The 20,561-nt window shown below is 41.3% G+C and overlaps 1 protein-coding gene across 1 annotated transcript; it reads right to left on the bottom strand.

Annotated features, from left to right (window-relative positions):
- Nucleotides 1–16,113: 16,113 nt before the first annotated feature.
- Nucleotides 16,114–19,092, bottom strand: LOC110911215 (uncharacterized protein At3g27210). Its single transcript, XM_022155816.2, has 3 exons — nt 18,678–19,092; nt 16,914–16,994; nt 16,114–16,644 (listed from the first exon to the last, which is right to left on the bottom strand). The coding sequence occupies exons 1-3, from the start codon at nt 18,871–18,873 to the stop codon at nt 16,277–16,279; spliced, it is 645 nt and encodes a 214-aa protein (XP_022011508.1). The 5' UTR covers nt 18,874–19,092; the 3' UTR covers nt 16,114–16,276.
- Between the last annotated feature and the right edge of the window lie 1,469 nt (nt 19,093–20,561).

Here is a 20,561-nt window from a genome sequence, read left to right as displayed (position 1 = left end):
TGCTGTTATCCAGCTTCCTTGTATTGATAGAAGTGTTCACTGGACGCGGTGCGAGGCCGCATCGCTGTGAATACTTCCGTTTTCATACATCAGATGTGATGCTATGTCGCATCACTCTACCGTTCTCATGTTCCATGTAAGTCCTCCTTCATCACTAGATAGATTGGATTCAACCCTTGTGTCGACGCGTTCTCGCATGGGCACAAGTAGGTTGTTAGCTGGTGGGGGTCTTGATAAGGGTAATGGTCACTCGCGGTCGATGCTGACGTGAGATCTGGGACCATACCCCTTCACATTGGTTACCTAATAAAGTACTTGCACATCATGCTTGATTTCATCAGCATATGTTTTAAGCAATTGATTACTTGTAAATACCAAATTTGCTTGGGTATTTGGTTAATTAAACACACATGCTCATTTACAACACCAATTAACCCGTTGTTAAAGATCCATTTCAAATTTTTTTTATGTGTAACTCATTTTAAAACTTCACTTACTGACCCTAGTTTTTAAGTTCCATACTCTTTGGTAGCGTTCGTTTCATGGAATGGAATGGAATGAAATTAGGAAGTTTTTCTTTGTAAAATTGATCTTGGTTGGGGGAGGGAGGAATTTGAAATCCCATGAATTTCTTTAATCAATGAAATTTATGACTATTTCAACATTCCATTCCATTCCTTCATTAAAGTGAAGGATTTCTAAGGAATGTTGAAATAGTCACAAATTTCATTGATTAAAGAAATTCATGGGATTTCAAATTCCCCCCTCCCCCAACCAAGATCAATTTTACAAAGGAAAACTTCCTAATTCCATTCCATTCCATTCCATGAAACGAACGCTACCTTTGATCCTTGTGGCTTTCCTCCTCTATATATACATCAAACAATTTATTATACAGTTTTACGTAAGCATCCGTACCATGCTCTAACCAAAATTTATCGTAATTATAACCCCGTTTATGATTGACAGGTTCATCAATCGTTAATGTTTTTTAACTCATTTTCCCTTTATAATTTTGCAAGTTTTGAGCTCCCTCACAAATCACTGTTCAATTTTACTCTTATTTGATTGGTTTATTCACTTTACTCTTATTTGATTGGTTTACACAAGATGCAACATGCTATCCACCTCATATCTCTCTCTCTCTCTTCACTCTATTCTCCGCAACTACCCGCATTACTTACTTCCCCATCTTTCCCTCATTCCCTCTTACCTCCTCCAACAGCATCACACCAACATGCACCGCTGGTACTCCACAAGTCTGTCCCCATTCAACAAGACCACAGCAACGACGACATGGAACAGTCGAGATCTACATTGGTGAAGATGGATGGACGGATTTTGGATTCGCAGGAGAGGCGAGTTGGGTCGTTTATAAAACGTGCATGTTCGTCGGCCGGAGGTCACCTCCGTGTTCCACGGCCCGCCGGCGGCTTGGTATTGGTGCTGCACAGTTGTGGTGGTGGTGGTAGCCATGGGGGTTTGGTGCTGATGGTGTTGGAAGGCAAGTGGTGGTGGCGGAGGGTGGTGATGACGACGATGGTGTCTCTCAGTGACTACTGACAGTGCCGTGGTGGTGTTTGGACAAATCAAACGAGGATTTGATTGTTATAGATATGGTGAGATGGTGCTCACGATGGTTCGGTTAAGAGCAGAATTGTTAGAAGGGGGTTGTTGGTCGGGTTAGTGTTATTAACATCATAGAAGATGGTGGATATTAACATAATATATTAATTTTAGACCGTGGGGTATGGTGGGGCTTGGGTTGGGGGCATGAGTTGACACGTGGAGTTCGAGCCCTCCCACCGCCTAGTGACGTGTCCGTGGGGTATGTGATGCGGGTGAACCCGTTCTGGAATGGGATCCCGGTTGAAGATTACCCGAAGATTTGAATAATATTTAATTCCTTAATTATGAAGTTTTTATTAGTTATCGTATCTTTTATTTATTTTGTTTATTCATGTTTATCACTAAGATTTTTAGTTTCTAGTATAAATAGGGGATTTAGGGTTTATTGTTATTTAGTTTTTGAGTTGATTATTATAAAAAGAACTTTGTTCTTGGAACCGTTGGTTCAATTTATCGTCTTTGATTATCAATAGTTTCTTGAGCCATTTGTATGCTTCCGAAACTGCATCAGTTGGTATCAGAGCTGGTATCAGAGCTTTGGTTCTCAAATGGCTCGACGTGAAGGTGAATACTTGTTTGCTCGTAGAGTCGCCGACAGAGGCAACGACATCAGTGTTTTCTTTTCACGTGCTCGTGGTAAAGATCGACACCCTACTCGTAGATTCACCGACCGAGGCAGCGATGGAGTCTATCCTGATCCACGAGATCTTAAGATCAAACGACTTCATCAATGAGTTCGAGATCTTGAAGAGATCAAACGGCTCCGACAACAGATCCGAGATCTTGAAGAGATAAATCGGCTCCGTCAACGAGTCCGAGATCTTGAATCATAACGGGAGATGCACATTAAGGAAACCGAATCGGGAAGCATCATCTGGGACGATGTGAACGAGGAAGAGGAGTATCCTTTCGAGCATCCCCACCCTCGGTTCCATGAGCCGATCTATCAAGAATGTTTATCGAAAGACAACCCCATATACGATGAAGATGAGAGTGATTTTGATGCAGAATAATGCCGATTTCTGCAAACGGTTTTTAATGGGAATACTATTCTCAAAAACAAGCCCATGAAAGAAACATATGGTAATTCTGTTACTAAGGGTGGCAGTAAGCTCACACATGGTAATGAATCATTCTTGGGGGTTCCAATAGGATTGCCGACAATCATGGGGAAATTGCCTGGTGACTTGCAAAATTCAGCATCTGATGGGGATTTCAAATTACAAAATAATGAGAAAATTCAAGTTGCCAAAGGTGAGGATTATCTTCGTCATAATATTGGGTTACCATTTATTTAAAAAGTCCGAATGAATGGCTAAGTGCACAAAATAAGGAGATAAATGAAAATAGAGATTACATGGTTGTCATCCATAAGGAAAGAGATAATAAAATATTTAATGTGGATGATTTAATTGAAAAGTGTGATCATCATCACGGTGGAAATACACGTGGTCATGAAAGGTTTAGCATGGATAATCCATACAATTCTAGAGATTTAAATTGTTGCAAAGAATCAAGTATGAATATTTGGTCACCGGAGTCCATGGGTCATCTTGAAAAGAGTTTAATCCCATTGTCGCTTAATATGATCGGGCCTACGAGTATAAATACAATTATGGTTAAGTCAAAACTGGGTGATGGGCTTGTGGGTGGCTTGGTTCGAAGGCAAAACTCGAGGACGAGTTTTTTGAAGACGGGGAGAATGATGCGGGTGAACCCGTTCTAGAATGGGATCCCGGTTGAAGATTACCCGAAGATTTGAATAATATTTAATTCCTTAATTATGAAGTTTTTATTAGTTATCGTATCTTTTATTTATTTTGTTTATTCATGTTTATCTCTAAGATTTTTAGTTTCTAGTATAAATAGGGGATTTAGGGTTTATTGTTATTTAGTTTTTGAGTTGATTATTATAAAAAGAACTTTGTTCTTGGAACCGTTGGTTCAATTTATCGTCCTTGATTATCAATAGTTTCTTGAGCCATTTATATGCTTCCGAAACTGCATCAGTATGGTTGGGCGTCGGTGCACCGCGTGGGTTGGCAGGTTATTAAAAAATGTATATATATATATATATATATATATAAAAAATTTAAAACCCAAGGCGAATAGGAGGCCGTCACATCAAACCCACGCCCGCCCCACGCCCGGCTTCAAACCCAAGCCCCAAGGGCCACGCCCCAACCCAAGCTCCATACCCCACAGTCTTAGTTAAGAAAATGTTTGATGTCCACCTTGATAATATCAAAGGACCTAGAATATATAATGCTTCGACCTGACTGTTCGTTTCTTTAAACCTCTTAAGAAAAGTTTATAGTTTATTTTTCCTCTAACTTACTTTTACTAAAGCTATAAAAAATTTAAGTTGATATAATATTCATAAAATATGTGAGGTTGAAATTAATTTACTAAAACTATGTAAGATTAGAGTTAAAATGAGATGTAAGATCAGTTTTGGATGATCTTTAAGTTACAATTAATACATTAATTCAAATCTAATACTATTACTATCATCATTATTTAATTGTAGTCATTAAAGATCCTTTTGTTTGTTTTAGGGGCATTGGATTTTAATAATCCCAAGTTTCACTAATTGGCCGGTAATAATCTCAACTTCAAAAATTGCCTACAACAGTTCCAACTTGTAAGATTTTGGCCACCAATGATCCTTTGCTAACTGGGTTATAACCCAGTTAGTTTTTTGCTGAATGGGCTGCTAACGTGGCACCATCACCACCTCCACCTCCACCTCCTCCACTGCCACCACCATCTCCTCCAGCCACCACCATCATCTCCGACTACCACCATCACCCACCACCATCACCTCCGACCACCTCCACCTCCACCCACAGTCTTCCAGCACCGGAAAAATACTATCATCTCCGATTCACCATATCCATCGAACACCCCACCCTTCCAACCTCCGGCCACCACCATTAAACTGCCATCCACAACTCCAACCGCCTCACCGGAAAAACGTGATATCTAGATATGGTAGAAATTTTGAAGTTTTGAGTGGTGGAGAAGGTCACTAGAGGTTGGAGATGACAAGTGGTGGTCTCCTTTGGTGGTTTCAGGGATAAAGAAGGTCGTCGGAATAAGTTGCAGGTCACCGGAGTTGCGTAGATGGTGGAAATTTTAAACTTTTGAGAAGCGGAGAATATTACAGGAGGTCGGAGATGATTGGTGGTGGTCTCGTTTGGTGGTTTCAGGGGTAAAACGGGTCGCCGGAATAAGTTGCAGGTCACCAGAGTTGGGTATTTTGAACTTCTGAGCAGCGGAGAAGATTACAGGAGGTCGGAGATGATTGGTGGTGGTCTCGTTTGGTGGTTTCAGGGGTAAAACGGGTCATCGGAATAAGTTGTAGGTCACCGAAGTTGGGTAGATGATGGAGGTGGTCGGAGATGATGGTGGTGACTGGAAGAGATGGTGATGGCAGTGGAGGAGGAGGAGGTGGAGGTGGTGATGGTGCCACGTCAGCAGCCCAACATTTAAGTTTTTAAACACGTCAGCTGCCACGTCACTGCCACGTCACATTTAACTAACCCAGTTAGCAAAGGATCATTGGTGGCCAACATCTTACAAGTTGGGACTGTTGTAGGCAATTTTTGAAGTTGGGATTATTATCGGCCAATTAGTGAAACTTAAGATTATTAAAATGTCACACCCCCAAAATCCACCTGCGGAGTAACACCGCTTGGGAGCGTGACTGACCAGGATCAAGCCACCAATCATATTGAACATGTAAATATATAGTAAAAGTTATCCATCAATACGAAAGGTGTTTATCAAAACCAACATAGTTAAGTATAGCGGAAGCATTAATGTAAAAACCCAATCATAAGTATTAATGTATGAAATGACATAAGTAATCACGATCCATTTGCCACAACGACCTGCTCCTCCTTGTGCAAGCTCCATAATGTACCTAAGGTCCTGCAAGGCATGCAACAGATAATCAACGACTAGTTGAGCGAGTTCACAGAAAGTAAGTTCATAACAGTAATGCGTAAGTTCATCTAGTGGGGGCTTCCCATGCAAGTATATACTACTGGTGGGGGATTCCCACATTTATCCTTAATAATGGGGGCTTCCCATTATGGTACTTACTAGACTATTTGCAACCATGTGTTCTTCTTAATCCGAGAACAGGAATACGTACAAGGTCACGCAGGATTTACGTGAGTGCCCTTCCCCGAGGACAGTGGTACGCGTGGGGTTTACGTAGGATTTACGTAAGTGTCCTTCCGACCCGGAAGACAGTAGTGGGTGTTAGGTTACGTAGGATTTACGTAAGTGTCCTCCCGACCCGGGAGACAATGGTAGATACTAGTTTACGTAGGTTTTACGTAAGTGTCCTGACTATCCTGAGGACGATGGTCTATAGTCTAGTGATTGCGTAAGTACGAGTAATCATTCCATATCAAACATTCCAACCCAATTCCCAACCCGGGAATCCCATGCCTTGGCTGTGTGAACTCACCTTGGATTGCTCGGCAGATACACAAAGAGGGTTTCTTGAACTAAAGGTGGTCAACCACGTCCTAACAGGGTTACCACACAAGTCAGGTTTTGACTCAAGTAATGCACATACGTATCACATAAGTTAACACGTTACAAACACGCATAGATCATGGTAACACTTAACAGTCAAGAGCATAACTTGTGCGTTTTAATCTTAGCCCAAATGTACTCGGCCCAACATAACCCGGCCCAATTATCATAACAGATCAATAACACATCGGCCCAATTAAACAACATAATAGCCCAATGGCATACACGGCCCAAACACTTAAACAGATAATTCAACTTGTACGACCCATGCATCTTGTGCGACTGGGATCACATTGTGCGACTCGTTTTGGGCTTTGAGGCCCAACAGTTAAACAAACTTTATCACATGTGCGATTCAGTAAACCTTGTGCGATTCATACGGGTTGTGCGATTAGGATTGGGCTTGTGCGGTTCTACTTGGGCTGATCGGCCCAACTACTTAACAACATTTCAACACTTTGTACGTTTATGTGTGTGTGGCCCAACATATCAAACAACAAACTGTCCAGCCCGGTCCATGTGTCTTGTGCGACTCGTTTTGGGCTTAAAGGCCCAAACGTTAAACACATGTAGCTCGTGCGATCCAGCAGGCCTTGTGCGACTGGACGAGTCTTGTACGACTGGCCAGACTTGTGCGAGAGAACCCCTTATGCGACTAGGGGCCTTGTGCGACCGGTTTAACAAAGTTCCGGATTTCTTGCCAATCGGTTACAATTATCATTTGTCATCAATAGTTTCCAAGTTTATAGAATCAATTAACAATTAATCAGTTTCATACCATGATGGATTTCGATCAAACAAAGTGGTTAACATCCAATTCTTATGAACCCTAACCTAATCATAACATGAACATCAAACACAATCCTTAACATATATCACATCACAGCCGATCACTAGGTGTTCGGTTCTAACTCTAGGTCATGCAATCCAAATCATAAACATCAACCAATTCCTCATGTAAATCAAACGAATCAACTAACCCTTCAATCTAGTAACCCGTGAACCATTTTCATAAACACTTCATTCTATCATAATCAATCTTATGAATCCATATCATCAATGATTTCATTAACAAAACCTTAGACTATCATACAAGGTTATAGAATCATAACATCAATCATCATACAAATAAATAATTAACAACACACTAACCGGTTAGAACAAAGATTGATCCCGATTAAAAGAGCTTCGAGGAAGGGAAAAATGTCGCTGCCGTCGAGTTCGAGATTGAGGGAGAGAGAGAGAGCTAGGGTTTTTGTGTGTGATAGTGTTTTGATAAGAATGAGAGATGGTTGCTACACTCTAAGAGTTATGCGTGTGAGGTGTGTGGGCCGAACCCTAACATGGGCTGCCCTATAGTCCGTTTACAAGCAATACGGCCCAATGGCCTTGTGCGGTCGAGTGGGTGTGTGGGTTGTTGTGCGATCGGATCATGTAACCCATATACATTCATATAACATGTCATACATTCATTCAATAAGAGCACATATCACATAACATTCATATCGTTCACATACGTTACATCAAAGCACAAAATAGGTTCGGAAACACGAGTTGTCACATTATCCCCAACTAAAAAGAAATTTCGTCCTGAAATTTGGTATGCACTCACTGAGGGAGCTAGGTAAGTTGTATTGTTCACTGGTTTTCCTGGGGTGTCACATCCTCCCCCCGTTGATCTGGAATTTCGTCCCGAAATTCCGAAGTAGTAGCTTCAGCCTCAGTAGTGGTTGCATTGGTTCCGAATAACTGGGGGTACTTTTCTGTCATCCTGTCTTCGCGTTCCCAGGTGTACTATGGGCCACGTTTGGAGTTCCAACGTACTCGAACAAGAGGGATTCTCTTGTTTTTGAGGACCTTTACATCCCGGTCCGTGATTTCTACAGGTTCTTCGACGAACTGCAACCGCTCGTCGATAGTGAGTTCCTTAAAAGGAATTATGAGGGTCTCATCTGACAGGCACTTCTTCAGATTCGACACGTGAAAGACATTGTGAACTGCACCGAGTTCAGCTGGTAGGTTCAACTTGTAGGCCACTTTGCCGATTTTCTCAATGATTTCGAACGGTCCGACGTACCGCGGATTTAGTTTGCCCCGTTTTCCAAAATGAACCACACCCTTCCAGGGTGAGACTTTTAGTAAAACCCGGTCCCCGACCTGAAATTCCAATGGCTTTCTACGCTTATCCGCGTAGGCTTTCTGACGGTCGCGTGCTGCCGCCATGCGTTGTCGTATCTGTGCTATGTTTTCCGTGGCGTCCACTACAATCTCTGGACCCGTAATCTGACTATCGCCCACCTCTGCCCAACAGAGAGGTGACCGGCATTTATGTCCGTACAATGCCTCGAATGGAGCGGCTTGTATGCTGGTGTGATAACTGTTATTGTATGAGAACTCCACCAAAGGGAGATGCTTTTCCCAGCCGTTGCCGAAATCGATAACACATGCCCGAAGCATGTCTTCAAGAGTTTGAATCGTTCGCTCAGACTGCCCATCCGTCTGAGGATGATATGCTGTGCTCATGTCTAATCGTGAGCCGAAAGATTTGTGCATCGCTTGCCATAGTTCTGACGTGAATCGTGCATCGCGATCCGAAATGATGGATGTGGGCACCCCGTGCCTCGAAACAACTTCTTTAAGATAGACGTCTGCGAGAGTGGAGAACTTATCCGTTTCCTTTATAGCCAGAAAGTGTGCAGACTTGGTGAGTCGATCCACGATCACCCATATGGCATCATTCCCACGCTGGGATCTGGGTAAGCCCGTAACGAAATCCATGGAAATTTCTTCCCATTTCCATTGCGGTATCTTGGGTTGCTGAAGTAGACCCGCTGGTTTCTGGTATTCAACCTTGACTCTCGCACAGGTCAAGCACTTGCCAACATAAGTAGCGATGTGGGCCTTCATGCTAGGCCACCAATAAGTAGTTCTGATGTCGTGGTACATCTTGTCCGACCCTGGATGTACTGAGTAGTGAGACTTGTGAGCTTCATCCATTACAAGTTCGCGTAGACCGCCGTAAAGTGGGACCCAAATACGCCCCGTTACATAGTAGGCGCCGTCTGCCTTCTGTTCTAATCGTTGCCTTGAGCCGCGTAGGGCTTCAGCCCTGACGTTTTCTGGTTTCAATGCTTCTGCCTGAGCATCTCGTATCTGTGTAGGAAGGCTAGACTGAATCGTAAGCTGTAGCGCTCGCACGCGCCGTGGTAGAGTGTCTTTCCGACTGAGGGCATCAGCCACAACGTTGGCTTTGCCTGGATGGTACTTGATGGCGCATTCGTAATCGTTCAGTAGTTCAACCCATCGTCGTTGACGCATGTTCAAATCCTTCTGCTTAAGAATATGCTCGAGACTCCTGTGATCGGTGTAAATCGTGCACATGGTACCGTACAGGTAGTGTCGCCATATCTTAAGCGCGAAAACAACAACTCCCAGCTCTAAATCGTGCGTCGTGTAGTTCCGTTCGTGAATCTTAAGTTGGCGCGAGGCGTAAGCAATGACCTTGTCGCGCTGCATTAACACACATCCAAGACCCTGGATGGATGCATCACAGTAGACCACAAAGTCGTCCGTGCCCTCTGGCAATGAGAGGATAGGTGCACTGCAAAGTCTATCCTTTAAGTGCTGAAAAGCAGTTTCTTGCGTGTTGCCCCAACGGTAGGTGACACCCTTCTGTGTCAGTAGTGTAAGCGGCTGAGCAATCTTCGAGAAATCCTTGATAAACCGTCTATAGTACCCCGCCAAACCCAAAAATTGGCGTATTTCCGTTGGTGTACGTGGTGTAGGCCAGTTTCTGATCGAGTCTACCTTGGATGGATCAACATGGATCCCATCCTTGTTCACTATGTGGCCTAGAAAGTGGACTTCACGAAGCTAGAAGTCACATTTCGAAAACTTGGCGTACAGCTGTTCCTTCCGTAGGAGTTCCAGAATATGGCGTAGGTGCTGCTCGTGTTCCCCCTGACTCTTGGAGTAGATCAGAATGTCGTCGATGGAGACAATGACGAACTTGTCAAGATAGGGTTTGCACACCCTATTCATAAGGTCCATAAATACGGCAGGTGCGTTCGTTAACCCGAACGGCATGACAAGAAACTCGTAGTGGCCGTAGCGAGTTCTGAATGCGGTTTTGGAGACGTCCTCATCCCGGACTCTCAGCTGATGATAACCGGACCTCAAGTCTATCTTGGAGTAGTAACACGGCCCTTGCAACTGGTCGAATAGATCATCTATGCGTGGAAGAGGATAACGGTTCTTCACCGTCACCTTGTTGAGTTCACGGTAGTCGATGCACATCCTGAAGGTACCATCCTTCTTTTTCACGAAAAGTACTGGAGCTCCCCAAGGCGAAGAGCTTGGACGAATGAAGCCCTTTTCCAAGAGCTCTTGTAGCTGCTTTGACAGTTCCTCCAATTCTGATGGAGCTAGACGATACGGTGCGCGAGCTATGGGTGCTGCTCCTGGAGCGAGCTCGATTTGAAATTCGACCTGACGGTGAGGCGGTAATCCAGGTAAATCTTCAGGAAACACCTGAGGGTAGTCACGTACAACTGGAATGTCTTCCAATTTCTTTTCCTTCACTGATGCATCCGAAACGAGTGCCAAGATTGCGGTGTGACCCTTCCGCAGACACTTCTGAGCCTTCAAGAAAGAGATGATGCCTACCACTGCACCACTCCTGTCACCTTGAACTTCGAGGGGTTCTTGACCAGAACGTGGAATACGAATGATCTTCTCACTGCATAAGATCTCTGCCTGATGTTGGGATAACCAATCCATCCCAATAACGATATCAAAACTTCCCAAGACTATGGGAATAAGGTCGATGGAGAAAACTTGACCGGCTAAGACAATACTACAACCCTTGACTATTTGCGTGGCTTCTAAACTCTTACCATTTGCTAACTCTACGACATGTTTGGTTCTTAGGGGTGTTGATGTACGTTTTAACAATTTACTGGCTTTCACAGAAATATAACTTGTATCCGCACCCGAATCAAATAAAACAGTAACATAAATATCGTCAAGGAGAAACTTACCCATAACCACATTGGGATCGTTCATTGCATCTCCTCGTCCTAACACGAAAGCTCGACCCCTTGCCTCGTTGCCATTGTTGTTGTTGTTTCCCCCGTTGTTGTTGTTCCCGTTGCCCTGGTTATTGTTGTTGCGATTCTGGTTCTGGTTCAGTTGAGGACAGTCGCGTTTGAAATGTCCTTCAGCCCCACACTGGAAACATCCCCGGTTTCCACGCTGTGGCTGCTGCTGCTGTGGGTTCTGTGGAGCTGGTTGTTGCGGTTGCTGGTTCTGATTTGCAGGCCGTGGGCTCCTACAGTCTTTGGCCTCGTGACCCATCTTGAGACATCTTTGACAACGACCCTTGTTGCACTGGCCGCTGTGATGTCTGTTGCAGTTGTGACACTTGGGGTGAAACCCTTGATACCTTCTCTGTCTATGACCACCAGAGGATTGCTGACTAGGACTCTGGTAGTGGTCAGTCTTTTGTTGCTGAGCTTGAGATTGAACTGTTGCTGAACCTTTGCTAGAATCCCCATCCCACTTTCTTTTGTTGTCACTGGGTGTAGTGGGAGTAGCGGCTGAAGTGGTAGCACTGATGCGTTTGGGCAATTGTTTTGTTCCACCGCCTGATCCGTGAGGCGATGAGCAAGACGCTGGATGTCTTGGATATTGTCGAGGTTAGCCGATGTAACATGGCTCTGAATTTCTGAGGCTAGACCCTTGAGGTACAACTCGATGCGTTTGATGGGAGGGTCTACCATGGTAGGACACAAAATAGCCAGTTCGTTCGATCGCTTCGTGTAAGCTTCTATCTCTGACCCCGTCATCTTCAAGTGATAAAACTCATTCTCCAACTTGTGGATATCATCCCTTGTGCAGTACTCACGCTTGATAAGTTCCTTGAATTCGTTCCAGGGTGTGGTGTTAGCAGTTGCCAACCCTAAGATCTGAACTTGGGCGTTCCACCAAGTTAGTGCTATTCCTTCTAGCGTGCCAGTGGCGTATTTCACCCTGCGAGCCTCAGGGCATTCACACATCTCGAACACTGACTCCAGCTTCTCAAACCAGTGGAGGAGTCCCACTGCCCCCTCTGTGCCGCTGAAAGTACTTGGACGATAGTCCATGAAGTTCTTAAAGGTGCAAACTTGCTGCTGCGCTGGTTGACCTATTGTGTACGAATAGGGCAAAGTTTAAATACAAGGGCTAGTTTAGGAGTGTAGGATCTAAAGATCCTAGTGTAAGTTATGACTACAGGATATACTACCTGCTTGAGCAGCTGCAAGTGCCGCAGCAACTTGAGCTTGAACGAGAGCCTCTAGCTGGGCTTGAGTCATGTTAATTCGTCCAGACATGATCTTCATAGTAAAAGTAACGTAAGTGAGAGTGGTTCGCGAATAGGGCGATGACAGAAAAGCGTAAGCACGTAGGTATTCTCATGTAATAAAGTCATGTGTATCTAAACGTAATGCGAGCAAAGTTCTATATAGTTCTAGCATGCAGGTAATAATCATAAACCTTATTACCTAGGATGTCGAGTCTTGCACGTGAAGCGAAGCGTCGTTGTGGATCGTTGAGAGCACTGTTCTGGTTATAGTCTGGTTTTAATAAAAACGTTTTCCCATATTAAAACCAAGTTCTCTATAACCAATGGCTCTGATACCAATCTGTCACACCCCCAAAATCCACCTGCGGAGTAACACCGCTTGGGAGCGTGACTGACCAGGATCAAGCCACCAATCATATTGAACATGTAAATATATAGTAAAAGTTATCCATCAATACGAAATGTGTTTATCAAAACCAACATAGTTAAGTATAGCGGAATCATTAATGTAAAAACCCAATCATAAGTATTAATGTATGAAATGACATAAGTAATCACGATCCATTTGCCCACAACGACCTGCTCCTCCTTGTGCAAGCTCCATAATGTACCTAAGGTCCTGCAAGGCATGCAGCAGATAATCAACGACTAGTTGAGCGAGTTCACAGAAAGTAAGTTCATAACAGTAATGCGTAAGTTCATCTAGTGGGGGCTTCCCATGCAAGTATATACTACTGGTGGGGGATTCCCACATTTATCCTTAATAATGGGGGCTTCCCATTATGGTACTTACTAGACTATTTGCAACCATGTGTTCTTCTTAATCCGAGAACAGGAATACGTACAAGGTCACGCAGGATTTACGTGAGTGCCCTTCCCCGAGGACAGTGGTACGCGTGGGGTTTACGTAGGATTTACGTAAGTGTCCTTCCGACCCGGAAGACAGTAGTGGGTGTTAGGTTACGCAGGATTTACGTAAGTGTCCTCCCGACCCGGGAGACAATGGTAGATACTAGTTTACGTAGGTTTTACGTAAGTGTCCTGACTATCCTGAGGACGATGGTCTATAGTCTAGTGATTGCGTAAGTACGAGTAATCATTCCATATCAAACATTCCAACCCAATTCCCAACCCGGGAATCCCATGCCTTGGCTGTGTGAACTCACCTTGGATTGCTCGGCAGATACACAAAGAGGGTTTCTTGAACTAAAGGTGGTCAACCACGTCCTAACAGGGTTACCACACAAGTCAGGTTTTGACTCAAGTAATGCACGTACGTATCACATAAGTTAACACGTTACAAACACGCATAGATCATGGTAACACTTAACAGTCAAGAGCATAACTTGTGCGTTTTAATCTTAGCCCAAATGTACTCGGCCCAACATAACCCGGCCCAATTATCATAACAGATCAATAACACTTCGGCCCAATTAAACAACATAATAGCCCAATGGCATACACGGCCCAAACACTTAAACAGATAATTCAACTTGTACGACCCATGCATCTTGTGCGACTGGGATCACATTGTGCGACTCGTTTTGGGCTTTGAGGCCCAACAGTTAAACAAACTTTATCACATGTGCGATTCAGTAAACCTTATGCGATTCATACGGGTTGTGCGATTAGGATTGGGCTTGTGCGGTTCTACTTGGGCTGATCGGCCCAACTACTTAACAACATTTCAACAGTTTGTACGTTTATGTGTGTGTGGCCCAACATATCAAACAACAAACTATCCAGCCCGGTCCATGTGTCTTGTGCGACTCGTTTTGGGCTTAAAGGCCCAAACGTTAAACACATGTAGCTCGTGCGATCCAGCAGGCCTTGTGCGACTGGACGAGTCTTGTACGACTGGCTAGACTTGTGCGAGAGAACCCCTTATGCGACTAGGGGCCTTGTGCGACCGGTTTAACAAAGTTCCGGATTTCTTGCCAATCGGTTACAATTATCATTTGTCATCAATAGTTTCCAAGTTTATAGAATCAATTAACAATTATCAGTTTCATACCATGATGGATTTCGATCAAACAAAGTGGTTAACATCCAATTCTTATGAACCCTAACCTAATCATAACATGAACATCAAACACAATCCTTAACATATATCACATCACAGCCGATCACTAGGTGTTCGGTTCTAACTCTAGGTCATGCAATCCAAATCATAAACATCAACCAATTCCTCATGTAAATCAAACGAATCAACTAACCCTTCAATCTAGTAACCCGTGAACCATTTTCATAAACACTTCATTCTATCATAATCAATCTTATGAATCCATATCATCAATGATTTCATTAACAAAACCTTAGACTATCATACAAGGTTATAGCATCATAACATCAATCATCATACAAATAAATAATTAACAACACACTAACCGGTTAGAACAAAGATTGATCCCGATTAAAAGAGCTTCGAGGAAGGGAAAAATGTCGCTGCCGTCGAGTTCGAGATTGAGGGAGAGAGAGAGAGCTAGGGTTTTTGTGTGTGATAGTGTTTTGATAAGAATGAGAGATGGTTACTACACTCTAAGAGTTACGCGTGTGAGGTGTGTGGGCCGAACCCTAACATGGGCTGCCCTATAGTCCGTTTACAAGCAATACGGCCCAATGGCCTTGTGCGGTCGAGTGGGTGTGTGGGTTGTTGTGCGATCGGATCATGTAACCCATATACATTCATATAACATGTCATACATTCATTCAATAAGAGCACATATCACATAACATTCATATCGTTCACATACGTTACATCAAAGCACAAAATAGGTTCGGAAACACGAGTTGTCACATAAAATCCAATACCCCTTTGTTTTAAGTAAATTTTGTTTTCGTTTTGACTTAATTATTACGATAATGATTAAGTAAACACTTCGCAAAGCATGTGCGTAATTAAACGTTTCAACATCTATATTTTTGTTTGGTTTAATGGTCTCGCTGCAAGGCGCGGGTCCCAAAAACTCGTTGATTTGATAATAAATCGTTTATATGACATAAATCTTCATTTAATAACATATTCCATTGTGTGTTTTACACTTGCGCATGGCATTTAACATTTATCATGGCTATAACTTTGTGTATCAATGACTAGCATCGCTAAATTGATGAATTGCTGTATCATTAATGTCCTAAACTACCAAAATAGGATATATTTACCAAAGTTAAAATAAAAGTTTATTTCTCGCAATTATAAATCTATGTATCACGATCATGAATCACATAAACACAACATGTACACGCACATGACAATTAATTTCAAAAACACAAGTTGTGTGTAATACGGTTGTGCGTTACATATGACATACCTAATACGTTAAAGCACACATTTAACATATACTTGCACACAACTTTAAGGTATATAACTTTAATACAATGACTCATGTGCATTGTGTTGCGACACGTTGATACGTAACCATAATACAAACACTACTAAATTGTTTAGTACACTGTTATCAGAAGTGCATAAGAGCATCCATAATAAGGCATTGTAAGCGTATTATTTATTATAAAAAAATTAGTATAGAATATCATCATTAGTAATTCACTGATTCAGTCCTATAGTCATTTCTTTCAACGCTATCTAGCAAAACTTATTTTTTATTATAATATTCTTTTATTGTATATACATATAATGAGAGAAGTCAATTCCACTTTACATTATATGCCCCAAAAAAGAATCCGGTTTGCGAGTTGCGGCCCCGAGCATTGTGCACGATCAAAGTCCAAGAGCTAATTTATCAATCATCACCCAACAATTGGGCTTGGGCTTTTCTTTCCAGTGCTACGTACAGAAAGCAAACTCTTAAAGCAACCTGACATAGAGCCCACATGACTCTCACTCTTGGGCTTCGGCCCATCTTTGCCTGGGCCCATTGGATCATCTTTGCTGGATGGTTCAGCAATTTCAAAATTAGGATCATGGTTGTTGTCTCTTAGGCTTTCTTTGAAAAGGTCCAAAAGTCTCCTCCTCTTTTCTGTTGGGGTTGGAGATGGTTGGGATGAGGAACCGAGAAGCTCGTCGTGGTTCAAGATAGTTGCACCCACATTGATTCGTGGGGTTCCTTGGGTCAAGCTATGGTGCACCGGGGTGTTGCCTCTAGAAGGGGTGAATTCTGCATCGAATGCGCAAAGATATAAACATCACAAGTTGTATGTATTTAGTGCATAAATTTTAGGTGTATGAATATAAAGCCACGAGCACATTTAGCTAAACAGGTTGGGTTCAAGTTAAAAGGGTAATGTTAGTGCCAAACCGCAAACGTTCAGGCCGTGTTCGGGTTCTCGTGTCTCACACAAATTTTTGGTGTGTGTTGGATTTCACCCACCAACCCACAAACACGACCCGTTTAGTACTCCTAATAAATATCGTGTGCTTGATTACCCCCATTAACGCTCATAAACTCGTCTTCATAGTCTGAATCTAACCATGCTTGGGAATCGAAAAACGTCTCCTCCCTAGTACCTGCAATGCGAAATAAGATAGTATGAAACGTCACATACTAGTAAAACCCGGATAAAGTTATATAAACCATATAAGTGAAATCATAAACCTAACTCCAAACGGGCCCATATTGTTAAAAAGATTAAAAAAAGATACACTCTCCATTATTGCAACTTTTTAGCCCACGAATTGTTAATGCGCCATAGTGGCATAGTCATGCCTTTATTTGCTCAAGTGTATGACATAAAACAAAGTCAACAAGTGCGTGTATATATATGATTTTTAATAAATATATTAATATAAGTTTTAGTTAAACTAAAATAAACAACATAAATACAAATACGTATTAGTTTTCAACTAGTCAAAAATAAATATTAAATTTCTAAATTCTAAAAATAAACATGCATTCTCTGTGCAAAATCATACTCCACGTGTCAAACTTTGTGCGAAAACGCACTTCATGTGAACACTTGAGTTGCGTAACACGTGCAAAAACTTTGTGCGACAGGTGTACATCTCAGCTACGTGACATGGTACATGTAGACTCTTTGTGTGCCCCTCCACGATCATTGATATCTTTGTGCATCCTGCAGACGAATTTTAAACCTTTGTGTGTCCTGTCTGTGAGCATTGATTTCTTGGTTTTTCTTACCGGTGGCCATTAGTTTCTTTGTATGTCCCGCACAAAGATGTTCGAAATAAATGCATTTTGCATAAAAATACACATGACGAATCCCTAGTATGTCCATGTAGTGTGTGTGTTCGCACAAAGCCACACGTGGAGTACGGTATCACACCAAGATTACATGTTCATTTTTAAAATTTGAAAAATCAAAGTTTATTTTAGAATACTTGAAATGTTACATGTTCATTTTGGTACATAGTTACACAACTCTCAACTTAAAATTGGTTTGGTATTTTCTCTCTCTATGTGTATATATAGCAATTATTATTGAAACATTATTATCACACTACTCTACTTGTTTTACTAGTAATTATGCAAAAAGTTGTTTCAACTTTCACTTATCATATTCTCTCATATTTGTTTGCTAGCAAAAAGCAGTTCAATAGCAACAAACAAAAACCAACAAAGCATGACTCACCAACCTATTCATGTTCTAGAGGAAAACAAAGCTTCAAAATAAAACAGACCACTTGACACAAATACATGGACATCATGTGAAACAGAAATATCAAAACATCCAAATATATTGAATTAATCAAGCAACGATCGAAATTAGATACTGAAACATATAAGTTGAACAAAACAATAAAACCAATCAGATCAACCCAATCCCTTAATAATAGTAATAATAATAATCGATCAACAAAGTCCATGCACACATAGTCAATCAAAGCTTTGAATCAATCAAATCGCCTTCACGTGAAGTAGTGTTTTCAGACCCGGACCAGATCGGTCGGACCAAGAACCGGTGGATTGGCCGGTTCAGGTCAAGGTATCGGACCAGAATAACATTGAACAAGAGGTGGAACCGGTTTTTAAAGGGGTTGGACCGTTTTTTTATATATTTTTCAGATTTAACCCTATTAATTTTTATAATATTTACGACATCTCCCGGTTCTTACGTCCGGTTCGACCGCTCAGACACGTGAACGGGTAAGAAGACCGGTTCGACGTCTAGTCCAGTTCTAAAAACATCATAAACGACTCAAACTACAACGAAGAAAAACTGAAAATCATACCGTATTCGGAGAAAGTAGCCGGTGAAAGAGAAGAAGGCTGTTTTAGTTGTTGTTGTTCATCCATAACGGAAACTAGTTTTCCAGTAGGAGAAGGATGAATGACCGATGTATGGTCAGGTTTAATAGGAGTATCAAAAGGCACTTGTCCCTTCATTGAAGAAGCTTTATGATGATGAATCGAAGTGCACGCACCCATTCGACAACACGATTCTTCTACCCACTCAGATATTTAGTGGATGCTGCTGGTATGGATTCAGTGAAAAATGCTTAGAATTTGGAGAGAGAGAGTGAGAGAGATGAAAAGTTGTTTGGATTGATCAACATTTGTAATCCCCTTTGATATTCTTTTCTCATTAACTATTGGGTGAATCTAACAGTCAAAATGCAACCACTATTATTTGACACTTTTTATTTTATAAATCAAGTTGTAATTTTTTAAAAACGTTTAGTTTTCGATGATAAAAAAAATGAACAAACGATTTGACTCGTTAAAGTTATTTAAGAGAGCGAGGTATTGAGACTCGCTATTTGACTCGCTATGATGTTGTCTATGTAACATCTTTATATTTTTTAAATAACCAGATTATTTAATCCGTGTGTTGTAGTAGAGACGTGAGGTGAATTCGATTTGTATCGGTTTATTCGTTGTGATACCGGCACATGTTATATTAAACACAAAAGAAGACCTAGAAAACAAAGTTGTAACATAAGCACGACCTCAATGATAAAACATTAAAACAAAGAACGATAAACATTATAAAGAAAAACCGCAACTTAAAAAAAGAAAGCTGTGAACTTAAATTAAGAAGCACTTTTTAAGTAGGTTAAAAAACTATTGAAACATTTTGAAGCGGTTACGTAAAAACCTTTTTTCTAAGCAGTTGAAGAAAAAAGACTGATCAAGACGGACGACTCATTTTAGCATAGGGGAGATAGCTTATTTTGGCTGCAGCCTTTAATCTTCAAAATGTATATAAAATAATAATAATATGTATATCCCACTTATTTATTATATATGTATGGTTTGCTAATTTTTTAAGAAAAATATATATATATAAAAGAAAAAAAAAACCCAAGAAGCGGCCTACTAGAGAGAACTAAACCAGAACGCACCGAAAACTACATGGAATTGAGGGGATTTATGAGACACTCGACCCATCTAATGTTTACCTTTCATTGAATAAAAAAATACTTTCCTTTCTAACACTTTTCGATCCAAACATATGCTCTTCCAAAATCTCCATAGCACCTAGGGGTGTTCAAAAAATATGGATCTCAAAATGAATCCGAAATATCCGAATTTTCGGATTCGAATGCGGATTTCTTAAAATTCAGATAATCGATCCATAAACTTCTGAAACAGGTAAAGACCAACTTAAGCCATCGAGCAATTACATCCTATGTCCTTGAGGCAAACACACACTCTCCAAAAATATGATCTGACGACTCCATCATATGATCACAAATTGGACATAAAATAGATGGAATATCCAAACCCTTATTACTTAAATTCTTTTTGTGTGATTCTATTATTAAAACATTGTGTAAACCATTATCCCTTTTGAATATCTAAAAAGTGACTAAAAATATACATATAACAAATTATAATATAAACACAGCTAAAGGATATGACAGATATGCTTATGCCATGTTTTAAAGCAAATCGATATTAAAAAAAATTACTCTTGTAAGAAAACAAACGATGGTTTGTGGACGAGAATTTTAAAAATCATATTATAATATGGCACGTTTTGTAGGTGTGGAATTTAAACAATGCAAAAATTTATGACACGGAAAAGCAGATAAATTATAGGAAAAGTCAATAAAATAATCTAATTTTGCTGGATGATGAATATAATTTTAAATAATGGATGATGCGAATTT

Source organism: Helianthus annuus, chromosome 15 (genome assembly GCF_002127325.2).
Source record: "Helianthus annuus cultivar XRQ/B chromosome 15, HanXRQr2.0-SUNRISE, whole genome shotgun sequence".
NCBI classification, from domain to species: Eukaryota; Viridiplantae; Streptophyta; class Magnoliopsida; order Asterales; family Asteraceae; genus Helianthus; species Helianthus annuus.
The sequence above is the reverse complement of the archived record's forward strand: the minus strand, read 5'-3'. Positions and strand labels throughout refer to the sequence as shown.